Source organism: Letharia columbiana (genome assembly GCF_014066305.1).
Source record: "Letharia columbiana isolate WasteWater2 chromosome Unknown Sc0000007_s0, whole genome shotgun sequence".
NCBI classification, from domain to species: domain Eukaryota; kingdom Fungi; phylum Ascomycota; class Lecanoromycetes; order Lecanorales; family Parmeliaceae; genus Letharia; species Letharia columbiana.
Window position 1 is genome coordinate 449,664 of NW_023501043.1, and position 20,225 is coordinate 469,888.

Consider the following 20,225-nt stretch of genomic DNA (forward strand, 5'->3'; position numbering starts at 1 on the left):
CATCCTGCGTTGACTGCGTCGGGTTCTGCAGAGTGACAGTAATCATACGAATCAGTCGATAGGTCAGGGCAAGGCTGCAATTGGGCTATGATGAAAACTGGGAGAGGAAGACTTGACGGTACTTGAGTCTCGAGCTAGGCAAGTGGACCAAGCAAACGGGCCACGCGAGAGCGAGACTTGACGGTACTTGGGTTCCGAGCCTGGCAAGTAGACCAAGCAAATGAACAACTCGAGAGGAAGGCGTGACGGTATTTGGGTCTCGAGCCAAGCAAGTGGACAACTCAAGAGGAAGACGTGACAGTACTTTGATCTCGAGATAAGCAAACGGACCATCAAAAAGGACTACTTGACCGGACAGTGCTTGGCTAGCGAGACTATCAGATGGACCATTCGGTAGGAAGACGTGACGGTATTTGGGTCCTAAGCCGAGCAAGTGGACCACCTCAAGAAGAAGCAGGCACATCATTTTGAAGCTCAAAACCGAGTTCAGGTATACGGGAGCTGGTGAATATTTGATATTCGGAAAAAGTCGTCTTGCCAGCCATTCTTTGGCCAGGGTTTGCAAGTAACGGTCAGAACGCAGTCGTAGCCTTTCTTGAAATAAGAAAAGGGCAAGAATGAAATCCGTGGAAATCGTACAACGAGGAGTAGGTGCGCTGAGATTTAGTTGAAGTGCCTCGGGAGGCCGATGTCGACATGCCTGATACAGTTAACACTTGGGAAGTGTCGTGGGTACTCGTGTAGCTATTGCCCCAGTCCTCGAATATATCATTAACCGCTGTGATTACATGACCCTTGTCTCTTCCGAGGTGCCTGTTCTTGTTATAGACGATCTCAAGATTTAGAAGTCGTTGCCACATGAGTCTGGCACGCACAGATGTTTAGGAGCGAAAGCATGATCCGAAGTAATATCACCTCTCGGCTAAACCAGTCCGTCGAATTCTTGCAAGTGCATTCGTCTCGGGCAAAGTCCCGCCGATTGTGGCTAGCTAAGGGATCAGAAAGTGTTCTAGGACCTTGGGACAGATGAGTGTGTATGGTGGGAGAGACGTAGAATGCCGCATGTGAGTCGAGGCAAGAAGAGTAGATATGTCAAAGACAGATGAGCAAGGAAGAGGTGGGAATCTGTATGTCTCACTGGTGCGCTCAGTGATGATATCACAAGTCAAATTCCGGGAAAAAGAGATGAGAGATGAGGTTTGGCGTCTCACAGCTTCGTTGAGCAGCTAGATCTAATCGAGAGCTTAGAGGCTATCATGCAAGGCGAGCCTTCTTCGCACTAGGCCAATTGTATACAACTACGGAGAAACGTAGTTGGCTACCCCCAGTGGCCAGGTAAATTGAAGGTAGCACTTCGAATCTATCCGATTTCCAACGCGTAAGAAGGCCTGACATACTCAAGTTCAAAGGTAGGGATAACTGAGTCGAAAGTGCCTTGCAAAAGGTGAAAGATTCCCCGCCGTCCGCAAATGCTTGCCGGAATCACAAAGAATTACTTGATGTGCTGAGTCTAACAAGATGAGCAAGCGGATCAATGAATGTAGCGATGGCATCGACTGCCATGAACCGTCGGACGTAGTCTAAGACTTCTCTTAATGAATGAGAAGACCAACGAACAAGAATGTATGATGCTAATGATTCATAGCAGTGATCAAGTATGATGAGCTTTACCCATAGCGATGATCATTTGCTATGGCCAAAGCCCAAAGCCCGAAAAAGCTTTGTTGGTCTTTGGGGTAGATGATGTAAGAAGGACGGAGAGTCTTGAGGAATGGAGGGGCTGGATACCTACGAAGTCCGCCGATCACAGCGCTAGCAAGATTCATAGGCATCCTAAAATTCATCTGTAATGATAGTTTGTTGTGAATTGCCGCTCGTGAATCATCATGGCATCACAGCTTTACCGACGGTGAATTAAGATAGAGCTGGACTCTCGTCAGTGCCGTTTACACTCAGACAAGTAGACTGGGAAGAGCTCAATCATTGGCGCTCTTGCAACATTCTTCAATCTGGCTTACGGTTATATCCTCGCTGGGGTTTCAGATTTCCAGGATATCAAAAGCATCTCCCCAACGCCCTAGATAGAGAGAGCTCATTGTGTCAGAAATAGGTTGGCGGAATTCAAGTGATGAAGTTGAAGAAAGCGGAGTGAGTCTTTGATGTTGAAATCAATTGATGAGGGTGGCTGGTGGCGGCAGTTGTCAAGTGAGTACGTTATCATGATGATGGGTGATCAATAACGCGCTTGCATCCTATACAAATGCTTGGAATTGTGCTTGCAATACGCAAAAAACAATGACTTTCGGTGGCCAACTCATGACCAAACTCGTATCTTTCTCCAGCGGCGATGGCGGCGACGACATCATACTTTAGGGGTCTAAAAACAACCTCGAATAGGACATTAGGTCATATAAACCAAGGCGTAAGATTTGAAGTCGATGGGACCAATGCCCCATGCATGGTAGTGGTTGACGCGGGACCGTGATCTGATATAGCCACGGGACTAAAGAGGGTCCAAATGGGAAAGAAAGAATGATAGGGTGAATGATAGGTGTGACTCTCCTGAGTAGTCTCGGGTTGATCTGTGATAGATTTTGAAATTTTGGCAGAACCTCTGTTCCAGATCGAAAAGTGATTTGTTTTTGGTGCAGCCATGGCGGTGGGGCTCTACGGCCGCACTCCCCGCACTCCCTGCACATAGCTTGTCAGGCGGCTGGACTATGCAAGAAACACGCCCCGATCGACTTACCTGACAGATCCTTGTACGCGAGACTTATCCAGGAGGGCGTTGTGTGTGCAGAGGCGAGGTGTGACCATAAGGTTGTTGTCAATGTAGATCCACCTCTTTGGAGCTCTACTGCCTTTTATGAATGAAAAGATGCATGCTGAAGCCGAGGAATAGGGGCCATGTGATTGCTGAAAGAAGGTCAGTTAACTGAAAGGTAGTGGTAGTTTCGCAGTCGGAAGGTGGAAAGTTCACCATGAGATCATATGGCTAGAAAAACGTCATGTACGAAATTCAGCCGCATCGCATGCTCTCGTATGATTCGCTGAAGAAGTTGTGCTGTGGGCTGGCTGGCTGACTGACTTGACTGCACCACCATTAAAACCCGTAAAAAGAAATGCTACTGCCCATGGTACAGTGGCTATCCTTCCGTACTATTCTTCTGTAGGAAGTCACATAGATGTGCTGCGTATTCGACATGCTGCAGGCAGGAGGTGTGCTGCAGATGCGATGACTAGTTGCATTATAGACTTGCTGCCTCGGATGAATTGACTGCGTCATGATGGACTGGGTGCGTCAACGACTTGCTACACTTGCAGATGTACTGCAGGTACTTGCAGGTGTGTTACATTGCACATCAACTCATTGCATCCGTAGAGATGCTACTGCAGGTAGATGTACTGCACATAATAAGCGCCCAAGAGGTACCCAGACGCCCACAAGAAGAAAAATAAAGACAGTATCCTCGTCGTCATTGGTGTAGGAGTACTGAAGTACAGAAGACGCATTTAGGGTAAGACGTATCTGCGAAGAATCCATTTTTTTTAGTGGTGAGTACCACTATGACACGGTATGGTTCTAATAGTAGTGACAGAGAAAGATTCTCGGTCAAGGTCCATTAAGAAGAAAAACCCACGAAACCACGCGACAGCAACGATATCGTTAACAACGTACTCTCAACTTCGTAGTATTGCGTCGATCATAGCTACAAGTGATAGCTTGGGGGGAGGCAAGGAAAGAAGTTGCTACATGATGTTGTCATTGAGCACTGAGTTACTGAGTAATCGGCTTTGGTGTAGTGAAATATGGAGTCTTGGCACTCGATTTGCTGGCCCGAAAGAAGTCGAGTGGCGAAGTATTTGAACCGTATGTTGACTTGACTGCGTTGAACTCGATTTGGCTAGCCTTGCTCGTAGCTGAAGACTTTAAAGTCAAATCCATTGGTGTTGAGATTTGCTGCAGCACCTGTGTTGTAGATACCCCTCATGGTGGCAATCAGGTGGCAAATTAGCATGGGCTTCACATGGTATATAAGTAGCCTACATACCATTCCATAGTTAATCAATCAATCCTTCATACATTTCCAACAATTGGCACTGGCTTCGTGATGACTGTGTCCTTCCTTCTCGGTGAGGTCTTGATCGCCCTGCTGGCAAATGGAGTACTCTTTGAGATGTGGTTGACTGAATCATTCTTGAGACCAGCCTTCGCGTACTTCTCGTAGCGATCCGTGAGGTAGGGGCGAAAGGCGGTAGTTTTCTGGAGGGCATACCCAGGCCTTTAGAGGTCCTGCATAGTAAGGTAGCTAGCTGAACTGGTTGAACGCGTAGATTTGCGATTTACGTATCACTCGTAGAGGCCTCGCACCGCCAAGTAGGACCCTAACTTGTATGAAGGCGGCTAGGTGCCATAGTTCGGTATGCAGGCGGAGGACTCGTAGGATGCGATGTCGGAGGGTCTGCTGAAGGTGTGACTGCACGAGGAGTACCCTTAGCAAGGGTGAGTGTCGTCAGGCTGGAGTTGTGAGGGTCCGACTCTTTGAAACGGGGTGAGTTGCCGGTAGGGTAGTCATCGATACTGCAGATGCGGGTGTCAGTACAGGCGCATCAGGAGTGGTCTTGTGTGCGATTTTCTCAGTGCCAATTATCGCCACAGCTTGACTGGGGGCTAGTGAGGGAGAGGCACAGCACACTTATGGCAGGATAGCCGAGATTGCCATGTTGGAAGAGCCTTGAATAGGCGGTGTTCCCACCTGTTTTTTGCTCCTCATTCTTGTTCCTCTCGTCGCAAGAAGAGGTTTTTTAGACTTTTTCCTTCCTGACATCAGACGAAAGGAATTTTCATTTGGAAAACACATTATTCTTCCACTTACACCGTTGCTATTCAGCCACTACCATGGCCCCCAAGCGTCCTCGCAAGCCTACCGCAAAGGCCATAGCTGCACATCAGGCTACCGCCACCAGACCACCACCTCCACAAGAACCCATATCGTGGTGCTACTCCCACACCTTCTCACCAAAATACCCAAAACCCTCAACCGTTCTACTGCAATCGGTTCAATCGCAATAAACCCTACAACCCTCGGGGCTATCGCTACCTACACATGTGTAACGTATATGGCCAATCACATCCTGCCACCAGCTGCACCAACGGAACCTCCGCCAACACCACCCCACTGGGTGCAAGGCCCCCCTCCCACCCCTCGGCCGTGACTGGTACCGAGGGGCCTTGAGTCGATAGCCGAGTCATTCCCGTACATGCTCACCTCGCTGAGTAAGCCCCTACTAAAAAGACGTAGCCCACTAAAGGAAGACGGCTGGAAGAAATGGCTCAAGGATCACCCCGACCAGGTATTCGCTAATACCTTACTCGCAATCATCGCCCGCGGCGTCAAAATAGGCTATCAAGGCCCCAGTCAGTTACTGTTAAGTAAACCCCACCCAAGTACCGCTGCAGCACCCGAAATACTATCCAAAGACCTTTCAAAAGCAGGAGGATAACGACCGTCTAACACGGTTAGACGTGGAACCCTCGGAACACTTCATTTCGTCCCCATTGGGCCTTGTCCCGAAGCATAACGGCGGCTGGAGAAGGATTCACGATCTTTCCTTCCCACGGTCACAATCCGTCAACCACTACATTCACGAGGCCTACGGAGCACTCGAGTACACCATACTGGACGATGCTATCGATGCCCTACTCGCCCAGGGCGAGGGTGCAGTCATGATCAAGCGAGACCTCGCCGACGCATTTAGACACATCCCCATAGCCGAATCGGACTTTTGGCTACTGGGTTTCTTTTGGGATGGCTTCTATTACATCGATAGGTTCTTACCATTCGGCTTACGCACCGCACCCTTCATTTTCGATCTGTTCGCTAAGGCCCTTCATTGGGTACTCGTTGCCGTCCTATTCTGGAGCATCATGTTCCACTACCTGGACGACTTCTTCGCTATCCTTCCACCCAACGGCGACGCAGCCCAATTTAGCGAGGACTTTGATACCGTCTGCGATGACTGTGGCCTAAAGGTGAATCACACCAAGGATGAGGAAGGTACTCTGGTCGAATTTTTGGGAATTCAGTTCGATAGCGAGAAGATGAAGGTCAGGCTCCCTCCCGACAAGCTGGAAAGGGCGAGAAAGTCGGTAAAAGCCCTCCTAAATAGGCGGAGCATCCCCCATGACGAGCTTGAGTCAGCGGTAGGTCTGCTATCCTTCTCCGCCAAAGTGATAGTCCCTGATAAGGCTTTTCTGAGAAGGCTCTACTCCGCACTATCCAAAAAACGAGGATATTACCATATCACCGCCGCAATCGCAGCGGACCTACGCTGGTGGGACACCTTCCTATCCAGGTGGAACGGGATACGACTACTCCGCCGCACAGCCGCACGCCGTCACTATTCCATATAGACAGACGCTTCTAGTAAGCATGGAATGGGAGGGTATATCCTCGAGGATATCGCCACTCGTCCTGAACTAGACGATACGTTTAGTATGCACTTCGCTACCCGCTACCGCAAGAAGGACATCCAATTCAAAGAGATGCTTACCGTTCTTATAGCCATCCGCAGATGGCTACCCCGCTTACACCAATCACACCTTACGCTCTACTATAATAACGGCGCCGTCGTCGAGGGTATCCGTAGCAGTTCTATGCGTGGGCCGGCCATAACACCGCTCAGGCAAATAGTCATGCTATTCGCTCGATACGACATCGTTTGCAATATAATTTAAATCCCTACCAAGTGGAATACTTTAGCCGACTTACTCTCTCGCTTCAAATTTAATAGAATTACTAACTTACATCCACAGCTGAGCGCTCTCAGCCTACGCAGGAGTCATTAAGCCGCGATCCACCTAAATCATGATACAAAGAGACTCCTCTAAACCGCAATGCCGCGAGATACCTCTAATAAGGTCTAGCCAATAAGACGAGAAGTAGCTATCAAACGGCGAAGGCCTCCTACACCGAGTTTTATGCCCTATCGAGGACTACCGCGTTTCCCGCTACTATTCAGTCACTTACCGGCTGGATAGCACGTCTAGCCGACCGTCACGTTCAGGTTAAATCCATCAAGGCCTATCTTATAGGCGTCCGGTCAGCCCATGTGGACATGGGATTCGAGGACCTCGAGGTCTTCCACCACCCACTATTGCAGCGGGTGATCGCCGGTATTCGCAGACTACGTGGCGAGGCCGATACCAAAGAACGCCGTCCAATCACACGAGACCTACTGCTCCACATCCTTACCCAATTCGATAAAACTTCCCTAGAGGGAGCCACCCTACATACTTCCTTTTGCCTCGCATTTACGACATTCCTTCGTGTGGGCGAATTCACATGGTCCCAAGCTGAATCCGAGGATAGCGACTTCGGACGATGGCATATCACAAGACGTTCGATTACGCTACATAGCCACCATATGGAGCTGTCGCTACCGTCCTCGAAGACGGACCCATTCAGAAGGGGGATCACGCTATCCATTGCCGCTGCAAATAATGACGCCTACCCTATTCGTTCGCTACGAAACTTGTTCACTCGCTTCCCTGTTAGTGGGTCATCGCCGCTATTCAATCCGGGCAAGGCCTTTACAAGATAGTACGTCACCGCTACACTACGTAGCACTCTACACACACTCGGTTACCCGGGTCACTACTCAGGACACTCTTTCCGCAGGGGGGGCCGCTACCTCCGCGAGGGACGCCGGCCTAACCGACGACGAGATTCAACTACTTGGCCGTTGGAAGTCTGACTCGTACCGCTTGTACATCGAGACACACCCGGCCTACATCCTCGCCGCATCACGTCGCCTCCAGCGTCCTCATACAGCTCAGAGCTGACAGGTTCCCGTCAGATGTGGGCTATCTGTTTTAGGAGTTTTCCTAAGGCTAAGCTGCATAGTGGACCGCTATCTACGTGCTACTGGGCCTTAGGACCCAGCCAATCATCATTTAGAACTCATTTGTGCGTGTAGTTTTCGTGGGACGTTTAGCGAGACAGCACTAGGCGTATTCAAAAACGTCTGGAATGCTTGGCACCGGAGATCTTTCACAACCACACACTCAAAATCGTACTGTAGCATAGAAATCTCTCAGCAAAATGATTCAATAACACTGCTATCGTTAGTATAGGTCCTAAATGAAAAAATGAAGCTATACTGAAGTCTTGGCATGTTCCTTAGCCCCCCAGTTATCTATTTTTAAGCTTCTTGAGCAGAGGCTATTTCAGTAGTTGTGGGGATGTAGTTCTTGCTGCGACGGCGAGTGAGGGGCGGCGACGGCGGCCGTTCGGTGGCTGCTGCGTTATTGGTGCGTTTTGGAGGTATAGCTGAGGTTGTATAGCTGCGATGTAGCTACTTGATTTGAATGATTTTGCGGAGAGATTTCTATGCTACAGTACGAATTTGGGTGTGTGGTGTGAAAGCCAGATGTTGCCAAAGCCACTTGTGTCAGCGTGTCTAGTTCCTTCTATGCATGCGTCCTTCCTACATCCTTCCATGCAATTCCATCATTGTTCCTTTCATATAGCTAGCCATAGATAGCAATGCTTTATTCTCCATCAGCTACATAATAGCTGATAGCCCCACCACTGAATCTACATACATTCTACATTATCACCGTTATACCTCGCTGAGAGGTTATAAGCCTAGATTAATGCCGATGATAGATATCGCATCAAATCTCACTATCGTCCCCTTTATTGGGCCTAACGAACCACAAACTTGTAAGATCCATTCCATTCATTTCGAACAGAAGGAAGGATTTACAAAGACAACAGATTTACAACAAGGCCGTTAGGGGAGGATTTTTTCAACAGGATATCAGAAGCCAGTGTTAGAAGCCAGTACCAGAAGCCAGTGCCAGAGATACCCGATGCCTGTGTCCGATGCCCGTACCAGAAGCCAATACATCCCAAACGAAGTCCATCACTCGATATACCCAACAAGGCCGTTAGGGGAGGATTTTTTCAACAGGATGTCGAAGCCAGTGTCGAAGCCAGTACCAGAACATGCCAAGATGCCCGATGCCTGTGTCCGATGCCCGTACCAGACGCCAGTACATCCCAAACGAAGTCAATCACTCGATATACCCTACAGCAAGCCGCCCATCAAGCCCTACACGGTAGGCACCCATATCACTTTAAAACAACTACTCACCTACCCCAAAGAACGACCCCATAAAGAACAAGTACACGAGGATACCTAGGACGGTCTGAACGATTCGGAGGATCCTAAACGGATGTTATTGGACTGGGGGAGTCAAGGAGGAGTGTGAACACCGAGCGATCCCGAGGACACCCAGAACAATCAGAGCGATTCGGAGGACCCTGGACCAGAGCACTAGAATGATACATGATTTTGGCGTTGGAATAGAGGTATTTGGATGTCACTAGACAGGGGGAGTGTCAGCGTGTCTAGTTCCTTCTATGCATGCGTCCTTCCTACATCCTTCCATGCAATTCCATCATTGTTCCTTTCATGTAGTTAGCCATAGATAGCAGTGCTTTGTTCTCCATCAGCTACATAATAGCTGATGGCCCCACCACTGAATCCACATGCATTCTACATCATCACCGTTGTGCCTCGCTGAGAACTTGCGTCCTGCATCTATTTAACAAGGATCACTACTCACTGAGCTGCAGTCTTCGACACCAAGCGTCATCTGACTCTTTGTCCGCGATGAAATTGGGCCTCTGGCTATCATAGAGGAGAAGAGTTAGAAGACCAATAATCCTCTACCCGGCGGCGCCTGCTTCTTTGCCTGCGGATCTACAACGGTCTCTTCCAGATCGAAGTCTCGCCTTATCATTCGCAGCATCGTCTCCCCATTCTAAGCAAATCCCTCCTGTTCAAGCGATCTATCTAACGGCTCTTCAAAATCCTATCTAATGAACTTGTAGTGGCTCGTACACCAGAACTCTCGTACACCAGAACTCTCATACAGTCCCTCTGTTCTTACAACTTCCGCATTCTTTGAAGATTTGGTGCTCTTAAGATCAAAGAATTTTAAACTCTTAAAGACCATTCAGGATTTCTCCGGCTCCACAGGTTGGGCAGACCTCGCCTTGCTAGCCACATACGTGATCTCGCCAAATCTCGTAGCTCCATGCATATATTTTGTGAGATAGTTCCCGCCATTGCAGCCGTGAATGCGGTTCTTCACGTTGTGCGTTGCCATTCCTAGATCCTTTCCCAAACTTTTATCCTATGACCTCTTAGGCTTGGTAATCAGAGATAGCATTCAAATTTACATAGAGCAGTAGCGGTCAGCCTTCCACATTTGCCAAGGGTCGATGACAATAGGTCTCACACCCTCACAAAACGATCCGAGCTAAGACAGAGAAGACTAAAGTAGAGAGACGTGCCCTTGGGAATGCTAGCGAGAGTTACGTCTGCTTACGTAAAGGTTTGAATAAACATTCTACCTATTGGACATGGCTTACATACATTGGACCGCCCTTCCCTAGTCGCAACTTGACGAATGGGCGGGAATACCCCGTGAAGGAATCCTAGGATTCCCAGGTCTCTCATGTCTTAAGAAAATGGCACCAATCCAGTATCAATGTCACCAGATACGCCGATGTCCCGCCTACAAAACACTCCTTATCGACGGTCGTTGTGAATTTGAGAGCTGAAAGAACAGCTCTGTATGCCCAACATGTCAGTAGAAGCACCCTGCGAATAGGTTCCTAATTCTTAACCCTCATCGAGTATTCTGCCGTTTGGAGGCCGCATTTCTGGGCCTGAATGAATTCGTGGGGCCCTGCCACAGCACGACCATCCGCTGCTGCGCATGTCGCCGCTATTGATGGCTGAAGAACTTCTGTACCCGCTGTACGATCAGCATGACCCCAGTATACTACAGCAAGGCTCACTATTGATAGATGGCTGAATATTTGCGCGTCAAATCATTCAGATACTCCAAGTCCCACAGTCATAAGAAGACGAAGCCCAGCTGCTTGGGCAATGATGTAAATGCGAAGTAAATCAAGGGCGTCAAGGCGAAGAGGAAGTCTGGAAGACTGCTCGGTTGCAATGGTTTCCATATCTTGAAACGAGGGCTAAATTATACAGTTGGCTGTTTAAATGAAGGTAAGCATTGCTGGCAGTCCGAACGTTCTGAAGATGCTTCTGAAAGTGCAACGCCTAAGCAGTATGCGCTAGATGGTCCCTATGTCAGCGGGTGAATATGGCTATGGTTGATGAGACGATTACACCTACTGCATGGCGACTGAATCGTGAAGGTAGGCCTGGGAGTCCTCCTTTTCCTTGCTGTCCCAACGGACAACGGCCCTGTCCATAAGGACATTCAATTTGGCTGCTGTCCCAACGGACGGCGGCCTTGTCCATAAGGACTTCTGAACTATCTACCTTAGCATTGCTACAGGGTGCTACTCAAGAGCCGTACTAGTTATCTCGAAACGTCCTCGTTCGACAATTATTGCCCGTGATATCGGCGTTGAAACGGATGAACATTTTTCTTACCCTCGGCTTTGAGCCATTTTGTCAGTGCTAAATTACTCCTTACGCCTTGACTTCGCCATCAAATACGTATAACTGCCTGTCCGCGTTGTGGTTCCCTTTGTATCCATAATCTTTGCTAGTTCAAGTCCATCCAATTGTTAAGTTGGGTGAGACATCTTTCCCTGATTCTCGCCAAATGTCATCAATTCTTTGACCCAACCTTCCTTCTTAGCCCTTGCCACAAACACACGTCGTTCCTCCATATACTCCGGCGTTTTATCAAGATGCGGCGGTTTCCCTCTAACAAACGCTTGCAAAGCCCATGCCAGAAGCTTCATTCGCTCCATCAAGAGGGCATCCAGTTGACCTCCAGACCTGCCTCTCTCAATGTTATGCTCGCAGTGCATTGCGAAGGTCGCAAAGACTTGGGCTGAAAGGTCGTCATTGGTACATTGCGGATGATCCTCCAAAAACCTCACGGTCCGGATTGCCCAAGGTACGTTCGGCTGCGTCAGAAAGAAACAACCCCGCACAAAAGAATCCTCTTCGGTATAGACAGCATGGACGAAACCCGGAGGTAAAATGCTTAGGTAAAGGTTAGAATGAACGTTCTACTTCTTGGACATGGCTTACATACATTGAATCGCCCTTCCCTAGTCGCAACTTGGCGAATGAGCGGGAATAACCCTGTGACTCATCTGCACCATATTCGATAAAGCGATCTAGGTCTTCCTGTGGCATGTGAGCCACAGAATGTCCCGTATAGAATATTTTCACCCCGTGATCATTGGTGATAAAGGTCATTAGTCCATTGTCGCTGTGGAATTTGGACATTGCGCCTTTGGTGGCACAAAGCGCGAATTCGGTCGACAGTGTATCGTGGGTTGTTCGTGACAGCGACCCAGCTGGGTTCATCGAACGCTTGTATAGGTCACAACCCGCAATGACCGGCGGCGTCCAGCCTGAGCCGGTATAATTCCCTACATCCAAACAGTTCCATGGAGTTCCTTCGGCGGTTAGTCGCATCTTCTGCCTCTCCTTCAATTCACCAATCGTCGTAGGGGTGGGTAACAGAAGGTCATTGTCCTTATCTGCTTTCATATCGTACGACTGAATCGCGACTTTGTCGGTATCTTTGTGTCGAGCTAGCCAGGCGTCGATTGACTTCGGTATGTTCTCGTCCTTTTGGAAGCTCTCGCCCAGTGTACTTTTCGCTGGAATAAAGGCTGGGACTTCCATTTTTTGTGAAGTAAGGACGTCGTTCAACTGCTTACCAGTCGTAATGATCTGAACAGAGATATGAGGCGTTCTCTTTTCCTCTTCGGTCCGATACTGCGCGGATACCCGAGGCCAGAGATTTCTCACGTTTTCAGCCACAATTCCCGTCATGCCAGCGCGTAGTCTCGTGTCGTACAAGTCCCATTCGTTGCCGGATCGCGCCTCCAAAGAGTCATAGCAATGTAGCCTATTGCCAAAATGCGCGCTTTGCTCTAGTATGGTTCCTTCAATTTCGTAGAACTTGAGTTGTTGATAACCGCAAGGCTCTGGACCGACAAGTATGCTGTCTTTCCCCAGACAGCGTTGAGCTTTGGTTCGTTCCTCTCTTTCAGCTCGTTTTCGTTTGGTATCCTTTCGAACAACTTCTCCAGCTCCTCTTCTTCTCTTGCCCAATGGCTGTCTGCCTGCCTGTCCGTCGCTCGCCCCGTCCATTTCCATATCCATGTCCTGGCCGTAAGGCGCGCCAGCACTGGCACAACCCTTAGCTCTACCCGATTGTTGGGCTGTGAATGACGCGCCACCAATCTCCTCGTCTGGTGCTTTCCTCTGCGCTCTGATACCTCAACTATGGCTTACTTTTTCAATCGAACGTGTCTGCCGAGGCCCTGCGTCGAATGCTTTTAACGTAATGTCACATCAAATGAGGGCTCACCTAACTTACCGAGAGTCAGCTTCTCCCCTGCGCGCCTACTTGTTGCCTCAAGAGTACATAATAGTCCTTCGAGCTCGCTCGATGTAAAGATAGAGTATTTGAAAGGGTAGGCTGCCTTCTCTGGCTGACTCTAGAAGGCGGACACCCTCGCTTGTCCCTCTTTGTTCGAGATGGTGAGACGTTCAAATTGGCGGGCCTGGTAGATGAGCTACGCGCTATGGATACGAAAGGCCAGGTGAACCATTGAACTGAGTGCGAAGTGATCTGCAGTGCTCAGCTGCGTAAAATACTTCTTTACTCTGGAGGATGTGCAATTGCCTCAGCAAGAAGGCCGCTCAAAAGAAAATCCCTGAGAACTTCCCAAAAGGATCATTTCATGGCCAGGCACCAGTGGGTGGCATAACCCCTTGCCGGTCTTGGCAACCACCAACATATTGGCAGTGTTGCGATAAACACACCACTATAATGAAATTTCTTGAGATTCTAAGACTTCGAGGATTAATCATTAAGGTCTGGACTGACTAAAAGTCGAGTTGTATCCCATTGTAATTGTTCATAGTGAAGTGAGGACTGCTGCAAGTGGTGAACACATATTGATATTCAGCCCTACTGCCAAGACCGGCAAAGGGTTACCTTATACCACCACCCACTGGTTGTGAAAGCCGTATAGCGAGATGTTCCATCATCAGTATGTGGTGATGACGAAGTCGTTTTTGGAGACTGGATCCCCCGGAAGCTACCTTACCCTTAGTGGGTCGACCCGCAGTGCCGCAGATGATTCTCGTGGCACTCTACTTTAGTTAAACTCTAGTGGCTACCGTACCGTCTTTTACACTTTTCACATCCAGCCTCTGCTAATTTTCGTGAGCAACTATAAGCCAGTCTCGAATCTCGATGGGCGGGTTGAAATGTGCCAAGCCACTACTCGGGAGCTGAGGGGGCCCAGCCCGATGTGAAAACACCCTGTACGCAAAAAATCTTCTCCTTCCATATGATCATATCAGAGTTCAGACAGCAAAATTGGCTTTCTGGCTACACCGACGACAAACGGCCTGCTCTGTTAAGGCAGGTATAAACCCGGCCACGCTTACGTCCCAGCGCAAAGTATGATGGGAAGCCAAAAAGATTGTTTACGTTCATACACAGGCGAATTGCAAAAGAAGCTTGAACAGAGCGAAACCTTTACACACCTGCGGGGGTCGAAGAAATATACGCCATAGACATCCGGTGGCGCTAGCAGATCCTCGCAGATCATACAGAATGGGGGATTCAAGAAGATTTCAATGTCGACCTAGCCGATGGCTATCTCACATCGGGGTACTCTCCGCCTTTATCGCTCTCGCTGCCACACAGCAGAGTGCAGGTCTCTATATCGGTACGTCCACCCCCGAGGGTTGTATCCTGAAAGCCTGCTAATGATGGTAAATAGGGTTTCCTGTCTACGCTGTGGACTCCCACTTCCAAGAGAATGGAAAGCAAGTGTTGCATCTATCCCAATACCTGCGAATGCACTAGTTCCCCCCTGAGACCCAACGATGAAAAAGCGCACAAAGCCATCTCTTCCAAAGAGGAGCGTGGCGGAGGAGAAGAGAAGGCCATCAAAGACATAGTGGGGAAGTTGAGAGGGAGAGAGGTAGCGATGTGAGAGGTGGTCACTGGGGAACGCCTACTACGAGGCTCTGAAGCGGGCAGACCGTAACATCGGTGGTTCGCTGTCGACACCACGGGGATTGCATCGATGGAAGAAAGAGTTGGAGCCACTGTGGTACCGTATGTCGGTCTACTCCTTCCCACAGCAATATTGAAGGTTCTGATTAGTATAAAGTGCTTCATCCATGTTCCCCACGCCTCGCGGTGGCACCCTCAATGCGGGGTCTCGAGGATGTTCAGAGCAAGCTCGATTGATACGGCAGCAACTGTGAGAGCGGTGATCGAGATCATACCCGGGGAGCGGAAACTCAGACGAGCTTATGCCTCTCACCCAGGATACAGACATCAACTCCGATGGCGACAGGCTTACGTATTCTAACGCGCTCAGGTCACCGTCGATCCTCCGGAGATTTCTATTTCCTCATCTCCCTGAAAAGCAAGATCCTCGCGGACGCCGATTGAAAGGAGTGGGCATACATGTTTAGAGGGGTGATTTTGAGATCTACGAGAGTACCGCCGAGGAATACATCATCAAGGATATCTTGGGTGAACTCGATGGCCCCAGCAAGCCCATGCTGGCCTTTCGCAAGGTCTTCGACGAAACTAAGACACGGCTCCCACGAGCTCGAAGCTGGGACTGCGGAGTGTATAGATAACGTCAGAGAGCGCGTTTCCGTTTAATAGGTTGCTGTGTTGAGTCAGATTACGGGTTACACGTCAACGAGGTGTCGAGAGACGCTGAAGGTGCTTGTCAAGGACGGGCATAACATAGCCAGACTAGAGGTAATCTCGGGGTGGATCAGTCTGGAGTATAAGAAGGATGAGGAGTAAATAGCCCTTCAGGAGAACCCTAAATTTGGCGATAGATCTTCATATAGTACCTTAGATTGCGAACTCCGCTGCACCCGCTACATAAATTCCACCTCGATCGGCAGCGCCGATGCGCCTCGGTGGCTCGCCTCAGATCATTTCTCGTTGATGAGGGCGGCGACTAGACTGGATAGTGTAGGATTTAAGTTGTTGGTAGAACGAGATTAAGTACTTATGAAAATGGTCGTCCACTTGCAACCTGATGGATATCAAGACTTTCTATTTGATATACAAACCTCAAGCATTTAGATAACGATATAGTTGAGATAATCAGGCTTAATTTCTGTGATCCTGTGTTTATAATGTCCTTTCTGCCGAACGCTCACAATCCTTTCGGATTGTCGCATCAAAAAGATCGCTGACCCTGAGTATTATCCACTTTGATGAAAAGCACGATTCCTTCTGGTCTGAACCTTACATGCATTGCTCCCTCGAGATCCCTTACCACGCGCTACATATAGGACCTTAAGACTGATATCTAGCACGAGAAAAGCATCAGGCCTTATGCGAATGTTGGCATCAGTGAGAGCGCCAATGGCCATCTGCTCCGGGTGTTCTCATCGTATAGCACAATCCCTGGCTGTACCCCGCTATACGCCACGCCTACGTTTTCCAACAGTTTGAGAGCGTTGAAAATCGTTCGTGGCGTAGGGCTCGCACGTTGGAAGCACAGGGCCACGGGAGAGAGGAGCATCCGTGTCGAAGAGGTCTTGCACCACTCACACCACATGTTGTCGGAGGCGTTGTGGACTCGGATGGTTTGTGGGCAAGGTGCCGTTTGGGGCAAGGGCACTGCACTAGCGAGGTTCTCTTTTGGCATTCATGTTGCGTGAATGGTCTGCGTGTACATGCGCAACAGGTATTTCTCCATCGCGCGGCGATTGAGAAGCTCGAGGAAAGCACTTATTTCTAAAGAGCTGACGGCTCTCGAAGCATCGCATAAGATTGCGCAGACCACTGTTGGTCTTGTAGATAGTGGCGTCGAGTATATGGGGCCCCAGCGGGCAAAGGGCCCGGTTTTGGAATGGAAGTGTGGTACTATCAATGACGTTAGCAGGTATTGTGACGCTGTGATGGCGCCCGGGAACTTGTACGCGTGATGAGCCCGCACCTACTATCACCACAGTCTTTTCACGGCGTCCGAACAAGTCACCCAGCATAAACTCGTGATGCGTTGTCGTTGGAGCTGATGAAGGCAACTGATAAATTGCCGCCCTCGGCACTTTTGGCTTTAGGATTCGAGCTTTCTTCTTGTTTCTGTACGCGTCGCGATCTTCCGCTGCTTGTAGTGCTTTGCCTGTGCCGTGGTCTTTCTTGAGTAGCTATCTGAGGCAGTGTGGACTCACGGACCATGGCTTGTGATCTGTGTTGGATTCGTTCCGGCCTAAATATCAGCCGAGTACTAGGTTGACTGCCTGTTAGGGCCTGGAGCCACGTTGTTTTCAAAGGCAGAGAGAATTCACAACAATCAGTAGAAACGTACTCGTATATAGATGATAGAGTACTCGGAAGTGCCCGATGCACGGTCTAAAATCCGATAAGTCCGGCGTAACATCAAAATATCTTCAAAATTCTATAGTAAATCGATATAATAATAATATCACTAATTGCATAATCCTTAAGAAAGAAAAAACTTTTCTATAGTTCTAACACACCCTAAAATCAAAAATCAAAAATTTTAGTTTTTCTATATACGTTTACAAGTACAATTGTCAGGAAACAATGTGACTATGTCATGATTTGGTGCACCAGGTAGAAGACTTAAAGAATTAATTTGCGGGTGAAAAGGGAAATAATGGTTACATTCGTATTGACTCTTAGCGTTGGCTGAGGTTTAGAAACATCCTGCTGGGCGAAATGGTCCAAGTTTCGTCCCCTCTTCAGTCCACACGCCATCCGGCGTATGAGGCCGCACAGCAGTCTTTCAACAGTAAATATGTCTAACCGAAGTGGACGTAAACGCTCGCGTTCACAGATGGACACAGTGAGCTTGAAGAGCGGTAATAATCCTTCTAACAGTTCTGCGTCGACGACAGAGGTTCCCTTGGGAGCTCACAGTGGAATTGAGGAGTCCGACACGCCTCTCGCACCCGCCTCTCGCGCAGGTTCGAAGGCCAGCAAGGGTGCCGACGCTGGTTGTCGTCCAAAAAAGAAGGTACTATATCTCCCCTTCACTCCAGAGTAGCGCTGTGATATGCCTTGATGCTGACCTTTTTCTACCCCTCAAGGCAAAATTCGAGGCACCTTCATTCAAACCCCCTCCCTACGGAAAGAACTTCGCCGCAACACAAGCTCGGCGGGACATATACAAGGAGGTCAGTGAGAGAGTAGTGGCTATAGCTGAACATGAGGATCCTTTCATTGGCGAGGACAAGATGAAAATTGTATGGACAGAATGTGCGGAGGAATAGAGCCGAAGAGCTGGCTTAGAATCAGCGAATACCCAGCTGATAACGACCGAGAGGGAGGATTTGCAGAAGATAGATGCTCATAATTTGCAGAAGGTAGATGCTCATGTTTCGAAGTACGATGTCGCCTCTGACATCTCTAAGTTAATCAAACGGCAAAAGGGGGTGCTTGCCCAATGGGCAAGCAAGGGCCGAAGTTTGATCCCCGTTCTCTACTCAATCGACCAGACGAAGCAAACGCAGCGAGATATCGCTCTCCGAGTTGATAAGCTTTGTCTTGTGACCGCTACCGATCAATACAATACAGATCGTTTACTACATCCGCTAAACCACAATGGAGTACGATTTCCTTCGGACTCATGGTTTCTTATCTCACATTGACTTTCTGCAGGTACCTTCTTTTTTGCAGCCAATCAAATTTTTGAATTCATCAAGTCTACCAAGGTGGGGGGCTCGAACAGCAACACACAAAGCAAAGCCTGGATAGCTAGCATTACACCGAATACCATCGCTTGGGTGTCGACCATACTTTATCGATCCCTCCTCGGCTGGATAAAAGGGGCCCCCGATAGATCTCAACTGGAGAAGAGCTTTACAAAGGAACAGCATTCAGGTATGCAACTCTCATTGCATAAGAACTCTATTCTAACTCATAATATGAATAGCTATATACGAACGGCAAAAAAGCGTCTGGAAGGGTATGGGCGATAAAGAAGGGCTTGCTCGAATCGAGCAACTTCAGATAAGATTGAATCAACCCCTACTTATCGGTTATTCGAAGTTCAATCCGTACGCTTGCTGCTATGATCGCCATCAAACTTCGTCTGAGCCAGGAGAAACCCTAACGCAGAAGCCGCTTCGGAACAGTACTCCCGATGAAGAATTGCAGACCCAATCCAACGGGTTACACGAAGCCGACGGCCACGGACCTTCGTTGGATGGAGGGTTTGCACCTGTGATTGCGACTTGGGCGTGTTACATAGCAGAATATTGCAGCATTCGACCGCTCTCTTAGATGGTCATTGAATACCTACGGCTCGATCATGATCAACACCCGACCACATCAATGAAAGGTCTAATCGGTGCACAAATGTGCAGAGGCTTGCATCGAGTGTTGTTCTATCTATATAGTTATGGACGGAGAAGAGAGTTAGTGAATCTAGAAGCTGCTAAGAAGCTGCTAAATACTTGATGCGATACTCCTAAAATCAAATCCCAACTCAACGACGTTCAGAAAGCCGACTTGCCGCTATGTAGAAGCCAAACCTCGTCCACCCTCAATGTGATCAAGCCTCACCATCAGGGGTAGCAATATACACTCGCGGAGCGGAGCGGACGCCGTAACAGTCCCCAAAAGCGTTAGGATCATCCTCCAGATTCCAAGTTGAAGTCGTTTGGTCGAACAGACACACAGCACCAACGTCTGACCAGAGCAATAGCTGCCACGCAAGGAATGCTCGATCTATTTCATTGTGCCTTCCGGTATTTGCTCCCTCCATGTCACGGACAGGACCGCCCATGTAGACGTCTTGGCCGGGAGTTGACGGTGGCGGAGCGTCTTTCTTGCGTGACGCTGCAGCAGCCATGGGATTTGCGAAGGTGAAGAGGATCAGTATGGTTGAGACTGAGGGCGCATACGAGGCAGGTTCAGGTGAACACGGTAGGTTCTATTTGCGAGCTGCGGTTTATATTAGTCTCGCTGGCTAAGAGATTCGTTGGCTAGACTTACTAGAAGGAGTACCGCGGTTGGAGGTTTCAGTCTTCGCTGTACGGCTCGAGAGTACTCTGTCGTGTAAAGCTTAGTATGTGAAAAGCGGCCGGTGGCTGAAGGGTCAAGCTTACTGTTCGACGATTAGTCGATGCTTTAATAAGACAGAGCAGGACACAATGATGACCAC

General features: G+C 49.0%; 5 protein-coding genes across 5 annotated transcripts; 3 read left to right on the forward strand and 2 right to left on the reverse strand.

The window, feature by feature from the left end:
• Positions 1-7,119: 7,119 nt before the first annotated feature.
• HO173_003157 (uncharacterized protein) lies at positions 7,120-7,605 on the forward strand (the record flags this gene model as incomplete). The annotated part of the gene is made up of 1 exon (XM_037305085.1): positions 7,120-7,605. The coding sequence occupies one exon, from the start codon at positions 7,120-7,122 to the stop codon at positions 7,603-7,605; it is 486 nt and encodes a 161-aa protein (XP_037167950.1).
• Positions 7,606-11,627: 4,022 nt separating this feature from the next.
• On the reverse strand, positions 11,628-13,191 carry HO173_003158 (uncharacterized protein; the record flags this gene model as incomplete). The annotated part of the gene is made up of 2 exons (XM_037305086.1): positions 11,628-12,054; positions 12,107-13,191. The coding sequence occupies 2 exons, from the start codon at positions 13,189-13,191 to the stop codon at positions 11,628-11,630; spliced, it is 1,512 nt and encodes a 503-aa protein (XP_037167951.1).
• Positions 13,192-14,390: 1,199 nt separating this feature from the next.
• HO173_003159 (uncharacterized protein) lies at positions 14,391-15,044 on the forward strand (the record flags this gene model as incomplete). Its single annotated transcript, XM_037305087.1, has 3 exons — positions 14,391-14,468; positions 14,640-14,774; positions 14,829-15,044. 3 exons carry the CDS (start codon positions 14,391-14,393, stop codon positions 15,042-15,044), a joined length of 429 nt encoding a protein of 142 aa, XP_037167952.1.
• A 2,850-nt stretch (positions 15,045-17,894) lies between these two features.
• On the forward strand, positions 17,895-18,330 carry HO173_003160 (uncharacterized protein; the record flags this gene model as incomplete). The annotated part of the gene is made up of 2 exons (XM_037305088.1): positions 17,895-18,074; positions 18,148-18,330. 2 exons carry the CDS (start codon positions 17,895-17,897, stop codon positions 18,328-18,330), a joined length of 363 nt encoding a protein of 120 aa, XP_037167953.1.
• Positions 18,331-19,613: 1,283 nt separating this feature from the next.
• Positions 19,614-19,913, reverse strand: HO173_003161 (uncharacterized protein; the record flags this gene model as incomplete). Its single annotated transcript, XM_037305089.1, has 1 exon — positions 19,614-19,913. One exon carries the CDS (start codon positions 19,911-19,913, stop codon positions 19,614-19,616), a length of 300 nt encoding a protein of 99 aa, XP_037167954.1.
• Positions 19,914-20,225: the final 312 nt, after the last annotated feature.